At 33.3% G+C, this 25,555-nt stretch overlaps 3 protein-coding genes across 4 annotated transcripts; all 3 read right to left on the bottom strand.

The window, feature by feature from the left end:
• Positions 1-2,655: 2,655 nt before the first annotated feature.
• On the bottom strand, positions 2,656-10,610 carry LOC107919860 (uncharacterized). Its single transcript, XM_016849260.2, has 3 exons — positions 10,457-10,610; positions 4,343-10,377; positions 2,656-3,148 (listed from the first exon to the last, which is right to left on the bottom strand). The coding sequence occupies exons 2-3, from the start codon at positions 10,375-10,377 to the stop codon at positions 3,118-3,120; spliced, it is 6,066 nt and encodes a 2,021-aa protein (XP_016704749.2). The 5' UTR covers positions 10,457-10,610; the 3' UTR covers positions 2,656-3,117.
• Positions 10,611-16,165: 5,555 nt separating this feature from the next.
• On the bottom strand, positions 16,166-22,067 carry LOC107919158 (putative disease resistance protein At3g14460). Of its 2 annotated transcripts, XR_005911541.1 has the most exons (3): positions 17,737-22,067; positions 17,479-17,555; positions 16,166-16,543 (listed from the first exon to the last, which is right to left on the bottom strand). XR_005911541.1 is itself a non-coding variant. In XM_041090524.1 (2 exons), exons 1-2 carry the CDS (start codon positions 22,065-22,067, stop codon positions 17,549-17,551), a joined length of 4,338 nt encoding a protein of 1,445 aa, XP_040946458.1. In that variant the 3' UTR covers positions 16,166-17,548. The 2 variants fall into 2 exon arrangements, 1 of the variants encoding a protein (XP_040946458.1); XM_041090524.1 differs by having other exon boundaries at positions 16,166-17,555.
• LOC107919159 (putative disease resistance protein RGA3) lies at positions 18,925-24,336 on the bottom strand. The gene is made up of 2 exons (XM_041090525.1): positions 23,971-24,336; positions 18,925-23,891 (listed from the first exon to the last, which is right to left on the bottom strand). The coding sequence occupies exon 2, from the start codon at positions 23,889-23,891 to the stop codon at positions 22,503-22,505; it is 1,389 nt and encodes a 462-aa protein (XP_040946459.1). The 5' UTR covers positions 23,971-24,336; the 3' UTR covers positions 18,925-22,502.
• Between the last annotated feature and the right edge of the window lie 1,219 nt (positions 24,337-25,555).

The raw sequence follows: 25,555 nt of genomic DNA, 5'->3' as shown, positions 1-25,555 counted from the left end.
GTAATCAGCTTTACTTTAGTATTTGTATTTTTTTTTGTCTACTTTAGCACTTAAACTTGACAATTAAGAATATAAAATTTTGATGATATGGTACTTTGAGATTATGCCACATCATCACTTGAAAATTAAAAAAAAATTATATAAATTTTCAAGTGAAGTTGTGGTACAATCTAAGAGTGTCACATTTAGTGTTTTAATAATCGAACTGGTACTTAAACAAGTTAAACCACCAGTTTTTGATTTAACTAGTTTGATCAGTCTAACTATTTGACTAAATTAATTAAAAATTCATATATCTTTTTAAATTTAAAGTTGTTCAACTTGTTCAGTTGTCGATTTTGTCCCGATTTTTTATTGTTGTAAATTTCAAGCAATTTCTTAGCCAATTGGTTCAATCCCTTTGTTCGGACTATTATATAAATCAGTTCTCAGTCTGTCCAATCTGGTATTATTCTAGTAACACTGGTCAGATCATCAAATTTTGACAGAATTTAGGTCTAGGGACCAAACCGAAATTAGTTGTCAACTTCAAGTACCAAAGTGGACCAATAAAAAATAAAGATATCAAAATAGACCTAATTACCAAATTTAAGGAGCAAAAATTATATTATCCTTTAAAGATATTGAAAGAGATGTTTAATTACATTAATTTCTTTTATGTTTAATTATATAGAATAGCTGAAGCAACTTTTTAGTTACAATCTAAAAATCATAGAAGTTGGCTTAATATACACTTTAGTTCTTGAAGTATATTTGTTTTTCTCATTTTGGTCATTTTTTATTACTTCAATCCCTAACGTTATCAGCTATTCATAATTTAGTCCCTAATGATATCATACATTTTCTGTTCAATCCTTTAGGAGTTAAAAAAAAAAAAGCCAACCAATTATATCTTGCCACATGCCATACCATGACATCACTGTGACACCATCATTTGAAAAAAAAAACCTTAAAAATTGTAATTTTTTTAAAACTTACAAAAAAAATATTAAAACTTTAAAATTTACAAAAAAATATAAAATATAAAAATACTGGATTTGACTATTTAAAAAATTAGAAATTTTAGTTTTTTTTTAGATTTTTATAAATCACATTTACTAAAGCTTGAACATGAGATCATTGTCTTTTGGAATGATATTACTTATGGTAGTTGTTTTATAATTTAATTAATCGAAACTTATAGTTGGTAGATTTTTTCGGCAATAAATTTGGATAAGTTTTTTTTTCAAATTATTTAAATAATGAAAAAAAATACTATTTTAATTAACATGATGGGAAAAAAATAACATTATTTTTCATTATTTAAATAATTAAAAAACTTATCCTAAATTTATCACCTAAATATTTTAAAATATTTAAATTTCTATTTTTAAAAAAATAATTATTTAATTATTATATTTTTGTATTGTTTTTGTAGCTTTGTTTTTTCCCCTATTTTTAATAATTTTTTGTAAAATTTTCCCCCTTTTTAAAGGTTTTTTTAAGATTTATCCAAAGATGATATCATTATCATGTGACACATGGAAACATATGATTGGCTAAATATCTCAACCTTAGTTCTTAAATGTCCAAAATAGTAAACTAGAAACTCTAATAACATTAGGGACTGAAGTGAGCAAAAAAACTTTAAGAATCAAAATAGAAAAAGTTATATACTTTAGGGACTAAAATGTGAATTAAGTATTAAAAGTTTGACATTGTTAACGTAATGTAAAAAAAACTTGGAAAAAGAGCTTTATAAAGTTTAATGTTAAAAACTAAAATAAAAAGAAACATTGCTAAAAGATTTGGTCACTTACTTCAAATATGTAAAGATTTGTACGGAAATATTCTAGATATTGAAGACCAAATTGAAGATTTTGAGACGATATGTTACATTATAAATACATTTTTTTAGCCTTTTGGAAATATAAATTGTAATATTTTAATTACAAATCAATCTACAAATATCATCATATAATAATTATTTTTAAAATTTACAAGTACAATATAATTAAACTATAAGTACAAATACATGTTTTAATAATCATTGGGTGTGATCAAATTACAAGTTAGAACAAATTCAAACTATAAATTAATCAATTAAATTAAAACTCACACATAACAATAATTTATAGTGAGAATTCAACATGTGAAGTTGGATTAATCATTTTCTTTGATTTGTAATATCAAAATTTTGGATGTGCAAGTTTTTGCAGCAAAATTCGTGGTCTGACCCATGAATTAAATAATTAATTAAGTGAGCCAAAATTAAGCTAAACTCAATTAGTGGATCCAAATTTTCATAGCAAGGCCGGCTTGTTTAAAAGCCTTTTACATGTTTGAGAAAATATAGTAATCAAGTTGAAACTTGAAGTAATTTATGATAATCCTTATCATCATCATCATCACCATTATTATCATCATCATTTACATTGGGGCATTTAGAAATATGAATAACTTTAGAATATATATTCAATATTAATACTGTACAATAGGTCAACCCAAATCTTAAGCTGCCATTCACGTGAGCACCCCTAACAGGATCTCCTAAGTTAATTATTAAGAGGATTTACAAATTTAAAACTAGTTTGGCATAAAAACTCATACTGTTTTTTTTTTATATCAATTAATAATTATAGTAAACTTAATAGCACAATATATCACCAATCAACATAAAATAAAACACAATAATCATAAAAAAATCAATTAAACGAGACAAGTGACTTTTTACGGGAAAAACCCAAACAAAAGATAAAAACCATGGGACTTGAAAGTCCACTCAAAAACTTCACTACATTCAAAGGTTCGCTACGAGATCAAATACAACGCCACAGTAAAAAGCATACAACTCTTAACAAGACTATCAACAAAAAAATCTCAAGCAAACAAAGGAAAAGAGTTGAGAATATCACCCAAATATGACTAACATTGAAAATAAAAAACCTAAAGATACAAAATCCGTATGAAAATGCCATCCTTGCACAATCGAAATCCGCGAGCCTACTAGCCATTGTCCAAAAATCATCTCAAACAGACATCAGATAAACCCTCGATCGAGGAGTTGATCAACACTGCATTGGTGAACCAAAGCTGTCTTTTATATTATAGCTCTTCAATGTTGAAAAGGAGAACAATTCACTCTGACTCAAGCCCTATCAGCATCTCCCTTTACATCCAAAGAGAAATCAGAAATTTCATGAGTGGATACTGGATAATTCATGGAACATAAGCAGTACTGGTTTTAATAAAAGGTTAAAACATGAAAATCTCATCGTCCTTAAATTAGAATAGCAGAAAAAAAGGATAAACAAAGCAATATATGACTTGTAGTTCCAAACTAAATCAATGTTTTATGGAGTTATGTGATTCAATTTAGTTGTGCATTGCAAATGACTATATATAGCAAGAGAGTTACCATATCCGCAAAATCTTTATCAAATAAAAACTTAAAAGCCAGTTTGTAAATTGCAAAGATAATCACATCATAGAAAGAAGTGTCATAAATTGCATGAGAAGGAAATCGAAGTATTGCAAGAAACTTGCTCATTGATCACAACTTAACATCAGTTCTTGCAAGAAGACACAAATGCAATGCAAAACAAGATACAAGCTTCTGATTAGAATCCAAAGTATGGTGAATTTGTTGTCAATCACAATAGTACCAATCACAATTGCAATTCAAAGCTGTTCTTTATTGGTTGCATGATCTATGATTCTCAAATACAAAAGAATAAAAGTTCGGAAGGAAAAGAAATTTCGTAATAAAGCTAGTTGAAGTTATTCTCAATGGTCATACACCACTTACCTTAAATATGTCACCAAGGGCAGCATAAAACCCGGATCAGTGAAATGAATTTCATTTCAAATGAATATAGATAACTTACAATACAGTATGATTTGAGAACTTCGTAAGAGAGGGCTGCAATGAGATATTTGTGTAGGAAAGACAACAAATCCATGAAATCTTTATCAAAATTTAAAGTTAAAAATATGAGATATGACAAAAGGGACTTATGATATCCATGGAATTATTTATCAAGGCAAAATATAAAGGCGTAATATCATAATTTTCATGGAAAGGAAATTAGAAGCACAGCTTACTTATGTGTCCACGGATCAATTCAAAATTTGGGGGTCTATAAGCGAGACTCTCAAAAGATTTGAAGCCCAAACTAGTCATGCAACATTATGCCACAAAAGCCAAAAAAATTTTAAAAGAAGGATTTATATGAGACAAAATCAAGTAACTTAGGATGAGAAGAACAAAGGGTATAACTATAAAAAGTATCAAGAGAGGATTAGTATATTTTATATCAAAAACCAAAAGATGCAGAGTTGTGGTTCAAGTAACTGAACTTACCTCCAATCATTAATAAGTACAAGTGGAAGGTGGGAAATCTTGGACCATTCAGGGCCACTCTCCCTCTCACATCTTGGCTCTAATAGAGGACACCCTTTAATGCTCATTGCTATTAATCTGGAGAGGCTTCGCATAACATCTACAGAAGGCAAGTACATGAGCTTATCACAGAACTGGATACTCAGACACTCTAGAGAAGAGAGATTTCTGAACGAGTCTGGCAAGGCTTCTATTTCATGAAAACTGTCAATAGTCAACTCTTCAAGGGTACTGGGGAGATGAAGTTGGTGAGGAAGACTCTTTAGCTTTCCAAAACCACTCAAATATAGACGCTTCAGAGAAGAGAGATTTCCCAACCACTCTGGAAAGGCTTCTACTCCTTGAAACCCTTCTATCGTCAATTCTTCGAGGGCAGTGAAGAACTGAAGTTGGTGAGGAAGACTCTTTAGCTTTTCCCAACCAGTCAGTTTTAGAACTAGAAGGGAGGCACTGAGATATTGAATGGAACTGGACCACGGGAATTCTTGTAGCTCTTCTGAGAAACCACCGATAGCTAATTCTCTCAAGCAGTTAAGCCTACCAAGGCTGTCATCTTGAATCCATATCAGATCAGGAATATTTAATATTGTTAGACTGCAAAGGGAAACGTTGGATTGCAACATATTTGGTAGCAGATGACTCCATCCTTCGCCTACTTTCTCAAATTCTAATTCTGTGAGAGAAGAGAGTCCATCTAAACTTGGAATGGGCCTCAAATTAGGGCAATCACCTATCAACATTTTTTTAAGCGATGACAGTGGTGCTGTTATTGGAAGAACTTCCAATTTGTCGCACCTTCGAACTGACAGATATTGAAGAGAGGAAAATCCTTCCAAATTTGGGATCGAACTTAAATCAGGACAATCGTCTAGATCTAATTCTTTGAGACAAGTGGAGGTAGATAATCCATCTCCAATCTTGCTTAATTTTTCACAATCACAAATGCGAAGCTTTTCAAGAGATGAACATCCTCCAGTTATTGGAAGAACTTCCAATTTGAGGCACCTGTGAACTGACAGATATTGAAGAGAGGAAAATCCTTCCAAATTTGGGATCGAACTTAAATCAAGACAATTGTCTAGATCTAATTCTTTGAGACAAGTGGAGGTAGATAATCCATCTCCAATCTTGCTTAATTTTTCACAACCGAAAATGCAAAGCTTTTCAACAGATGAACATCCTCCAGTTATTGGAAGAACTTCCAATTTGACGCACCTTCGAACTGACAGATCTTGAAGAGAGGAAAATCCTTCCAAATTTGGGATCGAACTTAAATCAGGACAATCGTCTAGATCTAATTCTTTGAGATAAGTGGAAGTAGATAATCCATCTCCAATCTTGCTTAATTTTTCACAATCGCAAATGCGAAGCTTTTCAAGAGATGAACATCCTCCGGTTATTGGAAGAACTTCCAATTTCTTGCACCATCGAACTGATAGATATTGAAGAGAGGAAAATCCTTCCAAATTTGGGATCGAACTTAAATCAGGACAAATGTCTAGATCTAATTCTTTGAGACAAGTGGAGGTAGATAATCCATCTCCAATCTTGCTTAATTTTTCACAATCGCAAATGCGAAGCTTTTCAAGAGATGAACATCCTCCAGTTATTGGAAGAACTTCCAATTTGAGGCACCTGTGAACTGACAGAAATTGAAGAGAGGAAAATCCTTCCAAATTTGGGATCGAACTTAAATCAGGACAATCGCCTAGATCTAATTCTTTGAGACAAGTGGAGGTAGATAATCCATCTCCAATCTTGCTTAATTTTTCGCAATTGAAAATTCTAAGCTTTTCAAGAGATGAACATCCTCCAGTTATTGGAAGAACTTCCAATTTGAGGCACCCTTGAACTGACAGATCTTGAAGAGAGGAAAATCCTTCCAAATTTGGGATCGAACTTAAATCAGGACAAATGTCTAGATCTAATTCTTTGAGACAAGTGGAGGTAGATAATCCATCTCCAATCTTGCTTAATTTTTCACAATCGCAAATGCGAAGCTTTTCAAGAGATGAACATCCTCCAGTTATTGGAAGAACTTCCAATTTGAGGCACCTGTGAACTGACAGAAATTGAAGAGAGGAAAATCCTTCCAAATTTGGGATCGAACTTAAATCAGGACAATCGCCTAGATCTAATTCTTTGAGACAAGTGGAGGTAGATAATCCATCTCCAATCTTGCTTAATTTTCCACAACCGACAATGCGAAGCTTTTCAAGAGATGAACATCCTCCAGTTATTGGAAGAACTTCCAATTTGTCGCACCGTTTAACTGACAGATTTTGAAGAGAGGAAAATCCTTCCAAATTTGGGATCGAACTTAAATCAGAACAATACCGTAGATCTAATTCTTTGAGACAAGTGGAGGTAGATAATCCATCTCCAATCTTGCTTAATTTTTCACAATCGCAAATGCGAAGCTTTTCAAGAGATGAACATCCTCCAGTTATTGGAAGAACTTCCAATTTGAGGCACCTGTGAACTGACAGATATTGAAGAGAGGAAAATCCTTCCAAATTTGGGATCGAACTTAAATCAGGACAATAGTATAGATCTAATTCTTTGAGACAAGTGGAGGTAGATAATCCATCTCCAATCTTGCTTAATTTTTCACAATCGCAAATGCGAAGCTTTTCAAGAGATGAACATCCTCCAGTTATTGGAAGAACTTCCAATTTGTTGCACATTTTAACTGACAGATATTGAAGAGAGGAAAATCCTTCCAAATTTGGGATCGAACTTAAATCAGGACAATTGTCTAGATCTAATTCTTTGAGACAAGTGGAGGTAGATAATCCATCTCCAATCTTGCTTAATTTTTCGCAATTGAAAATTCTAAGCTTTTCAAGAGATGAACATCCTCCAGTTATTGGAAGAACTTCCAATTTGAGGCACCCTTGAACTGACAGATCTTGAAGAGAGGAAAATCCTTCCAAATTTGGGATCGAACTTAAATCAGGACAATTGTCTAGATCTAATTCTTTGAGACAAGTGGAGGTAGATAATCCATCTCCAATCTTGCTTAATTTTTCGCAATTGAAAATTCTAAGCTTTTCAAGAGATGAACATCCTCCAGTTATTGGAAGAACTTCCAATTTGAGGCACCCTTGAACTGACAGATCTTGAAGAGAGGAAAATCCTTCCAAATTTGGGATCGAACTTAAATCAGGACAATTGTCTAGATCTAATTCTTTGAGACAAGTGGAGGTAGATAATCCATCTCCAATCTTGCTTAATTTTCCACAACCGACAATGCGAAGCTTTTCAAGAGATGAACATTGTCCCGTTAGTGGAACACTTTTCAACAAGGGACAAACCCAAATCTTCAGCCGCTCCAAGCAAGGAAACATGATCATCTTTGTTTCCGCCATTGCTGTCCATTCTTCTAGACTTTCCATCCCACTTAAGGTGAATTTTTTCAATGCAGGAAACACCTTGATCACCTTGTTCATACCATCAACACCTTCGTTGCAATAAAATTCATTACCCATGCGTTTCACTTTCTTCAGATTTCTCAACTTAAGATACTGGAGATTGTGCAATTGGCCCAGAGGTGGAAGACTTTCACAGTTGATGCAATAGAAAAACTTCAGCTCCACCAAATTGTGCAGTAAAAACAAATCAGTATTAGAATCACCAACAGGTCTTAACATCCACGAGGGAAAGCTTCGACCTCCGTAATGCCAAACAGTTAAGCTTTGCAAATTTGAGTGTGGTTGGAGACCTTCCATCACTTCCTCACTGTTATAACCACTACTCCCACTATCACACCCTCCAAAATCAAATATCACCTTGCATAATTTTTCTTTACGGTGCAGATTTGCTCCACTAGCCTCTTGTTTGTCTCTAACACCCCCAAGATGGCGTATCTCCAGTTCTCCACGCAGTTCGTTTAGGGATCCTAACTCCTTAATCGAACATCCCCTTTCTGATCCCACAAAAAATATGGGTAATGTTTGAAGCCGAGTTAGGTTTCCAATATTAACTGGCTGAAGTTCTTTTATATCAAAATATAAGTGCTTCAAGCTTATCAACTTTTCCAATCCATCCGGAAAGGTGAGTCTCAGTAAACCCAAGAGCCTCAATGTCTGCAGATTGTAAAGTTTGGTTGTGGACTTGTGCAGTGCTTCAATAGAAGTCCATGAGATGTCCAAATACCTCAAGTGCTTTAATTCTCCAAGGGAATCTGGCAACTCACAAATATTAGCAGCGCCAACAAACTTTAGGACTCTTAATCTTGTGAAGCTTTTTGATAGTTTCTTGAACACATCAATCTCCGAAAACAGTGAGTATAATTTTGGAACAACCGCCGTTAAAACTTCTGGTAACGATTCCCCATCACCCCCAACATTGAGATGACGAATATGAGAACACTCTTTTGAGGTGAGACTGGAATTCTCTTGAAAAAACAAAGTATCAAACTGTGACACAGACAAAGATAAATCATGCACCAAGTCGTGCATCTTGAATGTGAGGATATTCCCGAATTTGTCCTTCTCGACATCTTGAAATAAGGAATTTGATAACAACTCATTCAAGTATTTGTCACCAATATCCTCCATTGCCATAGAGCTGCCAAGAAATCCTTCAGCCATCCACAGTTGCTTAGAGCTGCCAAGAAATCCTTCAGCCATCCACAGTTGCTTCAATTCCTCTGTTTCAAAGCAATAATCTTTAGGAAACATAGCACAGTACGCAAAACACTTCTTCAAAGATGGAGAAGGCAAGCGATCAAAACTTAATTTTAACACACTTTCCACTGAACCCCATACTCTACTTTTTTGAATTTCCAACCATGCGCGGCGACTCCTTTCTTTTTTCATTGTCCCTCCAATAACTTTAGCTAACAATGGCACACCTCGACACTGCTTAGCAATCTCCTTTCCAATAGGCTCTAAATCGTGAGACATTGGAGAGGGTGTCAATGCTAGTTGTTTAATTACGGACCAGCATTCTTCATCTTCTAGTATTCCTGGTTGATGCCTTTGATCCGAAAGTGCTTGCACTGTTGATGCTACATCTTCTTTGCGTGTTGTCACAATAACTCCATTCCCGCCATTTGTACTGATTCCTTTCAGACAAAGCTTTAGATCCTCCCATTTCTTAACATCCCACACATCATCAAGTACAAGAAGATACTTGATCTGATCTTTTTCTCCTTTGGCCTGTTCAATCTTCTCCTTGAGCTTCATAATCATTGCATCCCTGTTTTCTGGCATTGAGGTATGTCTATCACCAGTAAGCTGTTCAAACATCGCTCCTAAAATCTTTTTGACATCAAAATGATCAGAAACACAGACCCAGGATTTGACACCAAAATGCCTTTTCACACGCAGATCATCATACACCAGCTTTGCCAATGCAGTTTTGCCAAGACCTGCCATACCTACTATAGGTACAACAGAAACAACCTGCTCATCTTTAGGATTGACTAACAGGTCAACCACCTTTGAGACATCATTTTCCCTTCCAACAATGGTCGAGTCATCCATGACAGAGGACGTCTCCACATTTGATCTTATAGGTACAGGAGACACATGTTTTGTAGCTCTCTGCTGAAGATCAAATGAACTGGCGAGCTTGTTAAGGCCATTCAGTTTTTCAAGGATGTCCTTAATTTTACCAGCCATCTTGCGACGAAATAAAATGGAATTGTTGGAAGAAAGGAAGTCGACTACCTTCCTTCGAATTTGGCTCCGAATCTTCAGTTTCCTTCGGAGAATTTCATAGTCAAACTCATCAAGGACATCAGCAGCCTCATCAGCAACATCTTTGAGCCTCTGCAACCAAAGCTTCACTGCTTCATTCTTTGTTTGCATTTCCTCTGCATCTTGCAAAAAAGCTTCCATTATTTCTAGTGAGTCGCCCAGTCTTCTCAGCTCCTTCTTGAAATTCCATATACGGCTGATTTGGTTAGTGGCAATTGAATTCGCTTTAGACACCGCTTCATTCAAAATAGCACCCAAAAGAACTTCTGCCATCATTGCTCCTGCCATCTGAAAGGTTTGAAATGTTAGGAAATAACTTGAAAAAAAATATCATTGAAAATAAAGAAGAAAAGAAGAGATTTCTAACCCAGAAAATTAAAGCAACAAGATACCGAGTCCAGGAATCGAAATGGAGAGAAGAAATGAAAGATGAGTTGCTTCGGTAAAATTAATTGAAGTGACTTTTGTGTACTAAATGTATGACATTATTTTGGGATTTTTTAAAATTTCTTGGGTAGTTTATAGTATTATCTTCAAATATAATAATAAGATTAAAATAAAAATTTTATTTTTATCATATATCAATGGCCGTGTCGTGTTGTCATATCATTGCAGCTGTAAAGCTTTTGTGTTCAAGTGGCAGGTAAGTGGTAGGCAAAATCTATGGTCTTAGAACAGTCCAACTTCTCTTTCGTTATCATACTACAATGTCTTTTAAATGTGATCTCTCTCTAACTTTTATATCTAATTCTGACAAAAAAAAGAAAAAAATGACTGTGCATTGGGTGCTGGCCATTGACAGGTCAGCACTCAAAAAATTTTATTTTTTTGTATATTAATATTATATAATTTTTTAAAAAAATACATGAATTTCGGCCATTAACAGGCTAAAACTTAAAAAATTAATTTTTTTAAGTGTGACAAAATGATTAGGCAATTATTAATACAAAAACGAGTGAGTACGGTTCATTTTAGATTATTTTAGTAATTATTTTTAAATTTAAATTATTTTTATAAATATAATATTTTTTTAAACTATTTTAGTAAAAGAGCCGAAGATGGATGATGCAGATGCAGTGGAATGAGACCATTGCTGTAAATCATATATCAATGCACCCTAAAATCTTAATAGCATGTACCTTAAGTTGATAGAAACAAATAAATGCCCGTATTGTCATATCATTGCAGCTTTAAAGCTTTTGTGTTTAAGAGGCAGGCAAGTGGTTGGTAAAATGTATGGTCTTAGAACACTCCTTTTCTTTTGTTATGATTGTACAATAACGTGTTTTAAATGTCATCACTATGCCTCTTGATTCATGACTATATCCGTTGAAAGTTTGTCTAAAAATTTGTGGAGATTTAAATATAAATTTAGATTTATTTTATAAAATTAATTAATTTTGTTTAAAATATAAATCGAGTTCAGACTTAAATATATAAGATTCAATTTAATTTTATTTGTTTTTAAAAATTTATAATGTTTTATATTCTATATTTTTATATATTATGTAATTTATAATACATAAAAATTAAATTTATAATAGTAAATAATAATATTATAATGTAAACATTAAAAAATGTTAATTTAACACCCCTTATCTGTGTCCGACGTCGGAATAGGGTACAAGGCATTACTAGACTTAAACACAATCAAACACACAAAACCAGACCATTTAAGTCCACTTTTCTTACCTTCATACTATCCTCCTGCACAAAAACACATTTATATACTAATAAAGTCCAACCAATCAACTGTTTCAAGCTAAAACATATATATTTCAATATCTAACACAACCATCACATTCAGATTTACTTTGCATACTTAATCATTCATACTATTACTTTTTACTTCAACCCCTATATATGCCATATAAATCAAAAAGTTGTTTAACAAAATCTATCGAGGTAAATTTGAATTGTGTGATCCTTGATGTAGATCTGATCCTCCGAACGTTTATACGTCAATCTACAAGAAACAATAAACACACGCAAATAAGCTTACAGAAAACTTAGTAAGTTCATAGGCTCATAATAAAATCTTACCAAAATTTCACTAACAATAATAATAAACAAGTATAATACAATATTTCTTGCCAACCATAATCTTAGACAATGAATTTACTCAATCTAGCTCAATATCAGATACCAACTTATTTCCAACATTTAGCTTCAATTGCACTTACAAATACTTGTCAAATTAAGGATCATCTTACGGATTTGAGTACGTCGTTTGCCCGGTGCCACGATTTGCTTGAATCATTTACAATGCTATAACTCAGTATGGTTTTATTCACTGAAATACCATACCTACTTTTCACAACTCAGTATGGTTTTCTTTACTGTAATACCATATTTACGTTCCACAACTCAGTATGGTTTTCTTTACTGAAATGCCATACCTACGTTCCACACTTTACCATGGATCCACCATGGACTTATTCGTTAATTCATCACTGGTTACTAAACGTACTCAATCTTGCGTATCACTTAATTTGAACTTAAATTTTGATTTTCACTTGTTTTTACAATAATCATAATTCAACTACAAAACACGAATTAATACATTATATCATTTCCCCATTAACAATTAATCATAAAAGTTCAGCTATATGAACTTACCTGGGCCAATTTGTAGGGGTTGTAATATTTCAGGAACTAATCAGCGACTTTTTATTTTTCTTGTTTCTCTTCAGATTCCCAATCTATAATATACATTTTTTTCATTCATTAGCATTTATTTTAATACTAATTCACTTCGCAATTTATGCCCTTCAATTTTTGAAATTATACTTTTACCCTAAAATTTATAGTTTTTACAATTTAGTCCCTACTCAATCAACAGTTCAATTGAACAAAATTTTCCTCAAATAACACTTTATCTAATCATTTTAGGCTATTATACAGCCTTTAAAATTCATAATTTTAGTACAAAACCCCAATTCCTAACTTTTTCACAATTAGGTCCTAAAAATCATTTTCTACTAAAATCACTTAATAAAATCATAATATAATGAAATTAAAGCTTCAAATCTATGATAATTCATCATAAACTTCCAGCACTTATTCATGGTAACTTACAAAATCACACATGGAATCAAAAACTAATGAATTCAATAGTTGAACCTAGTTGTAAAAATCACAAAACATAAAAATTTCAAAGAAAAGCAAGAGTTGAACTCACATGGTATAAAAATATGAGAAACCAGCTTGTTTCAGACCTCCTATGGTGTTTTTGCTGCTGAATTATGAAGAAATATCTAGATTTTTCAATTTTGTCTTTGTTTTATATGTTTAATTTGCAAAATTTCTAATTTTACCCTTGTTTCTCCTTGTTTTCTTGCTGATTTTCTTGCCCAAACCGTCCAGCCCATATAATTTGGGCCTAATTGCCTTTTAAATCCCTCTTTATTAGTCACTTAAGCTATTAATTATAATTTAACAAATTTTGCACTATTCTTAATTTAGTCTTTTTTAATTAATTGACCATTCAAACGTTAGAATTTTCTAACGAAACTTTAATACCAACTCAATGACACTCTATAAATATTTCTAAAAGTATTTATGGCTTGGTTTATGAGTTTGAGGTTTCGATACCTCGTTTTAGACCCAATTTACTTATTAATTTCTTTTTAAATCACAAAATTCACTAATCTAAAATTCTTCTATAATCATACTTGACTCATATGTATTTATTTATTAAATTTTAAAACTCACTGGTCGGATTTAGTGATCTCGAATCACTGTTTCCGACACCACTAAAAATTAGGCTGTTACAGTTAAGATGAATATATATAATTTTAATAAATATTAAATTGAAAACAATATAAATATATTTTATTTTTTAATTAATATGTACAAGCCTAAAATGGATTTTAATTACTAATTTATTAATATTGGTAAATTTGAGTAAAATTTTAGATTCATATTTTAAACTGAATTACGTTTGGTAAGTATAAAGTGTGTTAATATCATATCTAAACTCAACCCATAAACACCTCTAATCATGACTCATAATGATTAGACATGTTGAGGAATTGGATGATCCACCCGATTTGATCAATTTGATTTAATTTGGATAAAAATGTTTCCCTAACTTGATTTATCTAACCTGAGTTAAATGATTTTTAATTATAAAAATATATAAATATTAATATAAAAGTGTGTTTTAAAAAATATTATTATTCAAACCGTAATATAGGGTTATTGGGTGTGAGATGCTTGGAACCGGGTTTGACATTTTTTTTAAGTTGAGCCTTGATCCGGTTCAACCCATGTATATCTCTAGGTATGATAAAGATATTAAAATGAGCCTTTTCAAGTTTTAAGTGTCCTTTTGTGTAAATATTATATGCTGAGTTTCCTTTCAAATTTAAGTTGTCTCTATTTTCATGAAAAATAATATATAGATTTTTTTTTACATTTTCCAAATTTGTTTCATAAAAAATAATTTGGTAAACAAAAAAAAATGTGATACAAGTCAATAAAAAATAAATCATTTTTTCTAGAAATTGAATTCCTCTTTTGAAAAACATAAGTTTTTTTGTCCAAAAAAAGAACATTTTAAGAGTAAGCTTGATTTTTATGTAAAAATTAACTTGAATCTAACATAATATTATATTAAGGGTAAACTACACTCAAGGTCATTAAACTATTATTAAGTTTATATTTTGGTTACCCAACTTCATAAAGTTACAAAATGACCACTAAACTATTCAAAAGTTTTCATTTAAGTTACTAAACTATTTGAAAGTTTTTATTTAAGTCACTAGGTTGTTAAGTTATTTTTTTTTTTTTTTAAGTTTGGCTAGTGAACTACAATCTAACAATCAATGTCAAAAATATAAAAAAATAAAAAAATTATTTGAATTTTGATTCACAAATTTGTAATGAAAAATTGAACTATAAAAAATAAGGAAAATGGAAGCTTTTTATTAGTGTTAGGAGTGCGAACAGATAAGACCATACAATAACAATTTAATTACCCATTGACAGAAATAAAAACTCAAAAAGTTTAGTGGTCATTTTATAACTTTTTGAAGGATAATTTATTTATTTTTCAATAAAAACACTAATATACAATCCAAAATATAGTACAAAAAATTTTGTGATCTTCCCAACAATACTACTATACATTTAACAACATCGCTACTTCATATAACTAACAAAAATGCAGTCAAAGATGTAAATCTGAAATGTGGGGCAATCTTGGAATTTTGATGGGATGAAATCGAATACATTCAACATTGTTTAGATCTATAATTGGTGTTCTTTTATTCTTAATAAATATTAATCAATAATTATGGCAAACTTAATAGTATAATATATCACGGATCAGCTCAAAATAAAACAAAATAATTATAAGGAACAAATTAAATGAGACATGTAATTTTTTACACGAAAAACCCATTAAAGCAAAGGGTAAAAATCACGGGACTTGAAAGTTCACACAAAATAAAACACGAGAAAATGATATATATGTATCATCATATAGTAATTATTTTTAAAACATAAAATGATATATATGTATCATCAAATTATTATAGAACAAATTACTAGCTAGAACAAATTCAAACTATGAACTAATTAATTAAACTAAAATCAACCCATAACAATAATTTACGTTGAGAATTGAAAATCCACATTTTAATTAGGTGTGATGAGTTTCAAACTTGAATTAGTCATTTGTGGAAGTTGGATTAATCATTTTCTTTGATTTGTAATATCAAAATTTTGGATGTGCAAGATTTTGCAGCAAAATTCTTGGTCTGACCCATGAAATAAATAATTGATTAAGTGAGCCAAAATTAAGCTAAACTCAATTAGTGGATCCAAAATTTCATAGCAAGGCCGACTTGGATAATTATAAGTTATATTAATACAGTATAATAACTCAATCCAAATGTTAAGCTGCAGTTCATGTGAGCACCTCTAGTCAGGATCTCGTGAGTTAATTTTTAGGAGCATTTACAAATTTAAGACTATTTGGTATAAAAACTTATACTGTTTTTTTATATCAATTAATATTTATAGTAAACTTAATTGCACAAAATAAAACTCAATAATCGCAAGGAACCAATTAAACAAAACATGTGATCTTTTACGTGGAAAACCCCGTTGAAGCAAGGGTTGAGGGTAAAAACAAAGGGACATGAGGGTAAAAACCACAATAAAAAGCATACAACTCCAACAAAACTATTCGCTGGAAAGTAGAGGATCTCACCCAAATATGACTAACATTGAAAATGAAAAACCTAAAGATACAAAATCCGAACGAAAAATCCAACCTTGCACAATCGAAATCCTCGAGCCTATTAGCCATTGTCCAAAAATCAGCTGAGACAGACATCAGATAAACCCCTGAATTGGTGAACCAAAGCTGTCTTTTATATTATAGCTCTTCAATGTTGAAAAGGAGAACAATTCACTCTGACTCAAGCCCTGTCAGCATCTCCCTCTACATCCAAAGAGAAATCAGAAATTTCATGAGTGGATACTGGATAATTCATGGAACATATGCAGTACTGGTTTTAACAAAAGGTTAAAACATGAAAATCTCATCGTCCTTAAATTAGAATAGCAGAAAAAAAGGATAAACAATGCAATATATGAGACTTGTAGTTCCAAACTAAATGAATGTTTTATGGAGTTATGTGATTCAATTGAGTTGTACATTGCAAATGACGATATATAGAAAGAGACTTACCATATCCACAAAACCTTTATCAAATAAAAACATAAAAGCCAGTTTGTAAATTGCAAAGATAATCACATCATAGAATGAAGTGTCATAACTTGCATGAGAAGGAAATCGAAGTCTTGCAAGAAACTTGCTCATTGATCACAACTTAACATCAGTTCTTGCAAGGAGACACAAATGCAATGCAAAACAAGATACAAGCTTCTGATTAGAATCCAAAGTATGGTGAATTTGTTGTCAATCACAATAGTACCAATCACAATTGCAATTCAAAGCTGTTCTTTATTGGTTGCATGATCTATGATTCTCAAATGCAAAAGAATAAAAGTTCGGAAAGAAAAGAAATTTCGTAATAAAGCTAGTTGAAGTTATTCTCAATGGTCATACACCACTTACCTTAAATATGTCACCAAGGGCAGCATAAAACCCGGATCTGTGAAATGAATTTCATTTCAAATGAATATAGATAACTTACAATACAGTATGATTTGAGAACTTCGTAAGAGAGGGCTGCAATGAGATATTTGTGTAGGAAAGACGACAAATCCATGAAATCTTTATCAAAATTTAAAGTTAAAAATATGAGATATGAGAAAAGGGACTTATGATATCCATGGAATTATTTATCAAGGCAAAATCTAAAGGCATAATATCATAATTTTCATGGAAAGGAAATTAGAAGCACAGCTTACTTTTGTGTCCACGGATTCAATTCATAATTTGGTTCTCAAACTGATAGTCTCAAAAGATTCGATGCCCAAACTAAATCCTGCAACATTATGCCACAAAGCCAAAAAAATTTTAAAAGAAGGATTTATATGAGACAAAATCAAGTAACTTAGGATGAGAAGAACAAAGGGTATAACTATAAAAAGTATCAAGAGAGGATTAGTATATTTTATATCAAAAGCCAAAAGATGCAGAGTTGTGGTTCAAGTAACTGAACTTACCTCCGATGATTAATATATACATGTGGAATGTGGGAAATCTTGGACCATTCAGGGCCACTCTCCCGCTCACATCTCGTCTCTAATAGAGGACACCTTGTAATGCTCATTGCTTTTAATTTGGAGAGGCTTCGCATAACATCTACAGAAGGCAAGTACATGAGCTTATCACATAAATCGATACTCAGACACTTTAGAGAAGAGAGATTTCTGAACGAGTCTGGCAAGGCTTCTATTTCATGAAAACTGTAAATAGTCAAATTTTCAAGGGTAGTGGGGAGATGAAGTTGGTGAGGAAGACTCTTTAGCTTTCCAAAACCACTCAAATATAGACGCTTTAGAGAAGAGAGATTTCCCGACCACTCTGGAAAGGCTTCTACTCCTTCAAACCCTTCTATCGTCAATACTTCGAGGGCAGTGAAGAACTGAAGTTGGTGAGGAAGACTCTTTAGCTTTCCAAAACCACTCAAATATAGACGCTTTAGAGAAGAGAGATTTCCCGACCACTCTGGAAAGGCTTCTACTCCTTCAAACCCTTCTATCGTCAATACTTCGAGGGCAGTGAAGAACTGAAGTTGGTGAGGAAGACTCTTTAGCTTTCCAAAACCACTCAAATATAGACGCTTTAGAGAAGAGAGATTTCCCAACCACTCTGGAAAGGCTTCTACTCCTTCAAACCCTTCTATCGTCAATTCTTCGAGGGCAGTGAAGAACTGAAGTTGGTGAGGAAGACTCTTTAGCTTTCCAAAACCACTCAAATATAGACGCTTTAGAGAAGAGAGATTTCCCAACCACTCTGGAAAGGCTTCTACTCCTTCAAACCCTTCTATCGTCAATTCTTCGAGGGCAGTGAAGAACTGAAGTTGGTGAGGAAGACTCTTTAGCTTTTCCCAACCAGTCAGTTTTAGAACTAGAAGGGAGGCACTGAGATATTGAATGGAACTGAGCCACGGGAATTCTTGTAGCTCTTCTGAGAAACCACCGATAGCTAATTCTCTCAAGCAGTTAAGCCTACCAAGGCTGTCATCTTGAATCCATATCAGATCAGGACAACCGTCTAGATCTAATTTTTTGAGACAAGTGGAGGTAGATAATCCATCTCCAATCTTGCTTAATTTTTCACAACCGAAAATGCAAAGCTTTTCAAGAGATGAACATCCTCCAGTTATTGGAAGAACTTCCAATTTGTCGCACCGTTTAACTGACAGATTTTGAAGAGAGGAAAATCCTTCCAAATTTGGGATCGAACTTAAATCAGGACAATTGTCTAGATATAATTCTTTGAGACAAGTGGAGGTAGATAATCCATCTCCAATCTTGCTTAATTTTTCACAACCCAAAATGCAAAGCATTTCAAGAGATGAACATCCTCCAGTTATTGGAAGAACTTCCAATTTGTTGCAGCTTCCAACTGACAGATATTGAAGAGAGGAAAATCCTTCCAAATTTGGGATCGAACTTAAATCAGGACAACCGTATAGATCTAATTTTTTGAGACAAGTGGAGGTAGATAATCCATCTCCAATCTTGCTTAATTTTTTACAACCCAAAATCCAAAGCTTTTCAAGAGATGAACATCCTCCAGTTATTGGAAGAACTTCCAATTTGTTGCAGCTTCCTACTGACAGATATTGAAGAGAGGAAAATCCTTCCAAATTTGGGATCGAACTTAAATCAGGACAATTGTCTAGATCTAATTCTTTGAGACAAGTGGAGGTAGATAATCCTCCAATCTTGCTTAATTTTTCACAATCGCAAATGCGAAGCTTTTCAAGAGATGAACATCCTCCAGTTATTGGAAGAACTTCCAATTTGTTGCAGCTTCCAACTGACAGATATTGAAGAGAGGAAAATCCTTCCAAATTTGGGATCGAACTTAAATCAGGACAACCGCATAGATCTAATTTTTTGAGACAAGTGGAGGTAGATAATCCATCTCCAATCTTGCTTAATTTTTTACAACCCAAAATGCAAAGCTTTTCAAGAGATGAACATCCTCCAGTTATTGGAAGAACTTCCAATTTGTTGCAGCTTCCTACTGACAGATATTGAAGAGAGGAAAATCCTTCCAAATTTGGGATCGAACTTAAATCAGGACAATTGTCTAGATCTAATTCTTTGAGACAAGTGGAGGTAGATAATCCATCTCCAATCTTGCTTAATTTTCCACAACCGACAATGCGAAGCTTTTCAAGAGATGAACATCCTCCAGTTATTGGAAGAACTTCCAATTTGTCGCACCGTTTAACTGACAGATTTTGAAGAGAGGAAAATCCTTCCAAATTTGGGATCGAACTTAAATCAGAACAATACCGTAGATCTAATTCTTTGAGACAAGTGGAGGTAGATAATCCATCTCCAATCTTGCTTAATTTTTCACAACCCAAAATGCAAAGCTTTTCAAGAGATGAACATCCTCCAGTTATTGGAAGAACTTCCAATTTGTTGCACCTACGAACTGACAGATATTGAAGAGAGGAAAATCCTTCCAAATTTGGGATCGAACTTAAATCAGGACAATTGTCTAGATCTAATTCTTTGAGACAAGTGGTGGTAGATAATCCATCTCCAATCTTGCTTAATTTTTCACAACCCAAAATGCAAAGCTTTTCAAGAGATGAACATCCTCCAGTTATTGGAAGAACTTCCAATTTGTTGCACCTACGAACTGACAGATATTGAAGAGAGGAAAATCCTTCCAAATTTGGGATCGAACTTAAATCAGGACAATTGTCTAGATCTAATTCTTTGAGACAAGTGGTGGTAGATAATCCATCTCCAATCTTGCTTAATTTTCCACAACCGACAATGCGAAGCTTTTCAAGAGATGAACATCCTCCAGTTATTGGAAGAACTTCCAATTTGAGGCACCCTTGAACTGACAGATATTGAAGAGAGGAAAATCCTTCCAAATTTGGGATCGAACTTAAATCAGGACAATCATCTAGATCTAATTCTTTGAGACAAGTGGAGGTAGATAATCCATCTCCAATCTTGCTTAATTTTCCACAACTGGAAATGTGAAGCTTTTCAAGAGATGAACATTGTCCCGTTAGTGGAACACTATTCAACAAGGGACAAAACCAAATCCACAGCCGCTCCAAGCAAGGAAACATGATCATCTTTGTTTCCGCCATTGCTGTCCATTCTTCTAGACTTTCCATCCCACTTAAGGTGAATTTCTTCAATGCAGGAAACACCTTGATCACCTTATTCATACCATCAACACTTTCGTTGCAATAAAATTCATTACCCATGCGTTTCACTTTCTTCAGATTTCTCAACTCAAGATACTGGAGATTGTGCAATTGGCCCAGAGGTGGAAGACTTTCACAGTTGATGCCATTCAAAATATTCAGCTCCATCAAATTGTTAAGCAAAAACGGATCAGCATTAGAATCACTAACAGGTCTTAACATCCATGAGGGAAAGCTTTCACCTCCGTAATCCGAAACAGTTAAGCTTTGCAAATTTGAGTGTGGTTGGAGACCTTCCATCACTTCCTCACTGTTATAACCACTACTCCCACTATCACACCCTCCAAAATCAAATATCACCTTGCATAATTTTTCTTTACGGTGCAGATTTGCTCCACTAGCCTCTTGTTTGTCTCTAACACCCTCAAGATGGCGTATCTCCAGTTCTCCACGCAGTTCGTTTAGGGATCCTAGCTCCTTAATCGAACATCCCCTTTCTGATCCCACAAAAAATATGGGTAATGTTTGAAGCCGAGTTAGGTTTCCAATATTAACTGGCTGAAGTTCTTTTATATCAAAATATAAGTGCTTCAAGCTTATCATCTTTTCCAATCCATCCGGAAAGGTGAGTCTCAGTAAACCCAAGAGCCTCAATGTCTGCAGATTGTAAAGTTTGGTTGTGGACTTGTGCAGTGCTTCAATAGAAGTCCATGAGATGTCCAAATACCTCAAGTGCTTTAATTCTCCAAGGGAATCTGGCAACTCACAAATATTAGCAGCGCCAACAAACTTTAGGACTCTTAATCTTGTGAAGCTTTTTGATAGTTTCTTGAACACATCAATCTCCGAAAACAGTGAGTATAATTTTGGAACAACCGCCGTTAAAACTTCTGGTAATGATTCCCCATCACCCCCAACATTGAGATGACGAATATGAGAACACTCATTTGAGGTGAGACTGGAATTCTCTTGAAAACACAAAGTATCAAACTTTGACACAGACAAAGATAAATCATGCACCAAGTCGTGCATCTTGAATGCGAGAATATTCCCGAATGTATCCTTCTTGACATCTTGAAATAAGGAATTTGATAACAACTCATTCAAGTATTTGTCACCAATATCCTCCATTTCCATAGAGCTGCCAAGAAGGTTGCGGAAGCGACGATAATATTAATAACAATATTATCAGAAATATTTAGATAATTATTATGCCAACAATTATACTAAGAAAATTCCCAGTTAAATTGGAGGGGTCACAATGGTCCCGCTTAAAACCCAACAACTAGACAGAACTCACTTAGATATTTATAGCAATAATAACTAAATAAATATAACCAACATAAAGCTATTAAATAAAAGCAAACAAATAAGAAATAAAATACCAGAGTTTTAACGAGGTTCGGCCAATTTAGCTTACGTCCTCGGACACTACCAAATTAATATTTCCTCTAGAAATATTACAAAGGAGAAGATTTTGGGATGATACAACCAAAGGGGGAGGGGTTCTATATATAACAAACCAAACCCCCTCCCTTTCTATCTTTTCCTAATGTGGGATATTGCCAATATTCAACAAAGAAATCCTTCAGCCATCCACAGTTGCTTCAATTCCTCTGTTTCAAAGCAATAATCTTTAGGGAACATGGCACAGTACGCAAAACACTTCTTCAAAGATGAAGAAGTCAAGCGATCAAAACTTAATTTTAACACTTTTAACACACTGTCCGCTGAACTCCATACTCCACTTTCTTGAATTTCCAACCATGTGCTGCGACTCCTTTCTTTGCTCATTGTCCCTCCAATAACTTTAGCTACCAATGGCACACCTCGACACTGCTTAGCAATATCCTTTCCAATACGCTCTAAATCGTGAGACATTGGAGACGGTGTCAATGCTAGTTGTTTAATTATGGACCAGCATTCTTCATCTTCTAGTCTTCCTGGTTGTTGCCTTTGATCCGAAAGTGCTTGCACTGTTGATGCTACATCTTCTTTGCGTGTTGTCACAATAACTCCATTCCCGCCATTTGTACTGATTCCTTTCAGACAAAGCTTTAGATCCTCCCATTTCTCAACATCCCACACATCATCAAGTACAAGAAGATACTTGATCTGATCTTTTTCTCCTTTGGCCCGTTCAATCTTCTCCTTGAGCTTCATAATCATTGCATCCATATTTTCTGGCATTGAGGTATGTCTATCACCAGTAAGCTGTTCAAACATCGCCCCTAAAATCTTTTTGACATCAAAATGATCAGAAACACAGACCCAGGATTTGACATCAAAATGCGATTTCACACGCAGATCATCATACACCAGCTTTGCCAATGCAGTTTTGCCAAGACCTGCCATACCTACTATAGGTACAACAGAAACAACCTGCTCACCTTTAGGATTGACTAACAGGTCAACCACCTTTGAGACATCATTTTCCCTTCCAACAATGGGCGAGTCATCCATGACAGAGAACGTCTCCACATTTGATCTTCTAGGAGACACATGTTCTGTAGCTCTCTGCTGAAGACCAAATTCGTTGGCCTCTCTGTTAACGACCTCCAGTGTTTCAAGGATGTCCTTAATTTTTTTAGCCATCTTGAGACGAAATAAAATGGAATTGTTAGAAGAAAGGAAGTCGACTAACTTCCTTCGAATTTGGCTCCGAATCTTCAGTTTCCTTCGGAGAATTTCATAGTCAAACTCATCAAGGACATCAGCAGCCTCTTCAGCAACATCTTTGAGCCTCTGCAACCAAAGCTTCACTGCGTCCATCTTTGTTTGCTTTTTCTCCGCATCTTGCAAGAAAGCGTTCATCATTTCTAGTGAGTCACCCAGTCTTCTCAGCTCCTTCTTGAAATTCCATATACGGCTGATTTGGTTAGTGACAATTGAATTCGCTTTAGACACCGCTCCTTCCAAAAAAGCACCCAAAACAGCTTCTGTTATCAATGTTCCTGCCATCTGAAAGGTTTGAAATGTTAGGAAATAACTTGAAAAAAAATATCACTGAAAATAAAGAGGAAAAGAAGAGATCTCTAACCCAGAAAATTAAAGCAACAAGATACCGAGTCCAGGAATCGAAATGGAGAGAAGAAATGAAAGATGAATTGCTTCAGTAAAATTAATTGAAGTGAGTTTTGTGTACTAAATGTATGACATTATTTTGGGATTTTTTAAAATTTCTTGTTTAGTTTATAGTATTATCTTCAAATATAATAATAAGATTAAAATAAAAATTATATTTTTATCATATATCAATGGCCGTGTCGTGTTGTCATATCATTGCAGCTTTGAAGCTTTTGTGTTCAAGTGGCAGGTAAGTGGTAGGCAAAATGTATGGTCTTAGAACAGTCCACCTTCTCCTTTGTTATCATACTACAGTGTCTTTTAAATGTCATCTCTGATCAAAGTTTCTCTAACGTTTATTTCGCTTAAAATATCAACCGAGTTATATAAAATTAAATTTATTATAATTGTAAATAATATAATTATAATATAAATAAAAAATATTAAGATGATTATATATTAAATTTTAATAAATATTAAATTAAAATTAATATAAATAAATTTTAAATTATTTAAAAATAAAATGGATAAGTCTAAAATGAGCTTGAGTTATCAATTTATAAATATTAGTAAATTTGAATAAAATTTTAGGCTCATATTTTGAGTTGGATTGCGCTTAGGCAAGTATAAAACGTGTTAATATCATGCCTAAGTTCGACCCATGTCGATCCTATCATACATGTGCATTGTGAAAGAAGATTCATGTCGATCCCGGCTTTCAACTAAATGACATTCTCTGCTATCCTTGTTCCACAAATTACATCGAGTATGAGTTTGAATAACACGAACCAAATAATAGAAAATAAAATGATTTACTTACTTCCAGTTGGAAAGTTAGTTCTCTCCATAAAAATCGGTATATATCGAAATTCTCAGAAAATAAAATTTATTTTAAGTAAATAAATTCTCACTACTTTCTAGCAAAATAATGATAACTAGATAATTTATAAAGTGTGTTTTTAAGTCAACCGATGCTATCTCTTTACAGGAGAGGTACAAGAACCCTAGTTGAACAAGCCCTTAACAAATAATGTTATTTAAATAAAAATATGCTCCCACTCTAATTAGAGCAAGGAGGCGTGACACACCTTGTTAATTTTATTAGGGTTGTCGCCCCTTGTGTTCACACATGGGTTTAGATAGGCCTATTATGTATTGGGTTTAATTATATGTGTTTATTTAACTTTTGGCCTAACACTTTATAATTTAATCCAATCTAATAATTATTTTTATTTTCCAAAATAAATAAATAATAATTAATTAATTAAATTAGTTTCTAAACTCAATTCTACTACTACTAAAATCATAAAAACATTACTGTAGTAGAATTAATAAGAAAATATATTTGATTCAACAAATCTATAATGACTAATTAATTTAAGGGTAAATTACACCAACAGCCACTCAACTTTGATGTAGCTGGTAAAACAGTCACTGTGGTTCAATTCAGTCGCTCAACTTTAAAAAATGACAAATTGGTTACTACCGTTATAGACGTAACAGAAAACTGAGGTAGCCAATTAACTTGCCATGTTGGCATCCCACGTGGAAACGGTAGT

The sequence above is a fragment of the Gossypium hirsutum genome, chromosome D03, assembly GCF_007990345.1.
Source record: "Gossypium hirsutum isolate 1008001.06 chromosome D03, Gossypium_hirsutum_v2.1, whole genome shotgun sequence".
Lineage (NCBI taxonomy): Eukaryota > Viridiplantae > Streptophyta > Magnoliopsida > Malvales > Malvaceae > Gossypium > Gossypium hirsutum.
Note: the sequence above shows the minus strand (reverse complement) of the source record. Positions and strands in the feature narration are given on the sequence as shown.

Excerpts from the sequence above, each read along its gene's own strand:
- LOC107919860 (XM_016849260.2), bottom strand. The coding sequence starts at position 10,377 with ATGGCAGGAGCAATGATGGCAGAAGTTCTTTTGGGTGCTATTTTGAAT. Across the intron at positions 3,149-4,342 it reads GTACTTATTAATGATTGGAG|GGAGATGCTGATAGGGCTTG; the intron begins GTAAGTTCAGTT and ends TTGGATGTAAAG.
- LOC107919159 (XM_041090525.1), bottom strand. The coding sequence starts at position 23,891 with ATGGCAGGAACATTGATAACAGAAGCTGTTTTGGGTGCTTTTTTGGAA.
- LOC107919158 (XM_041090524.1), bottom strand. The coding sequence starts at position 22,067 with ATGGAAATGGAGGATATTGGTGACAAATACTTGAATGAGTTGTTATCA.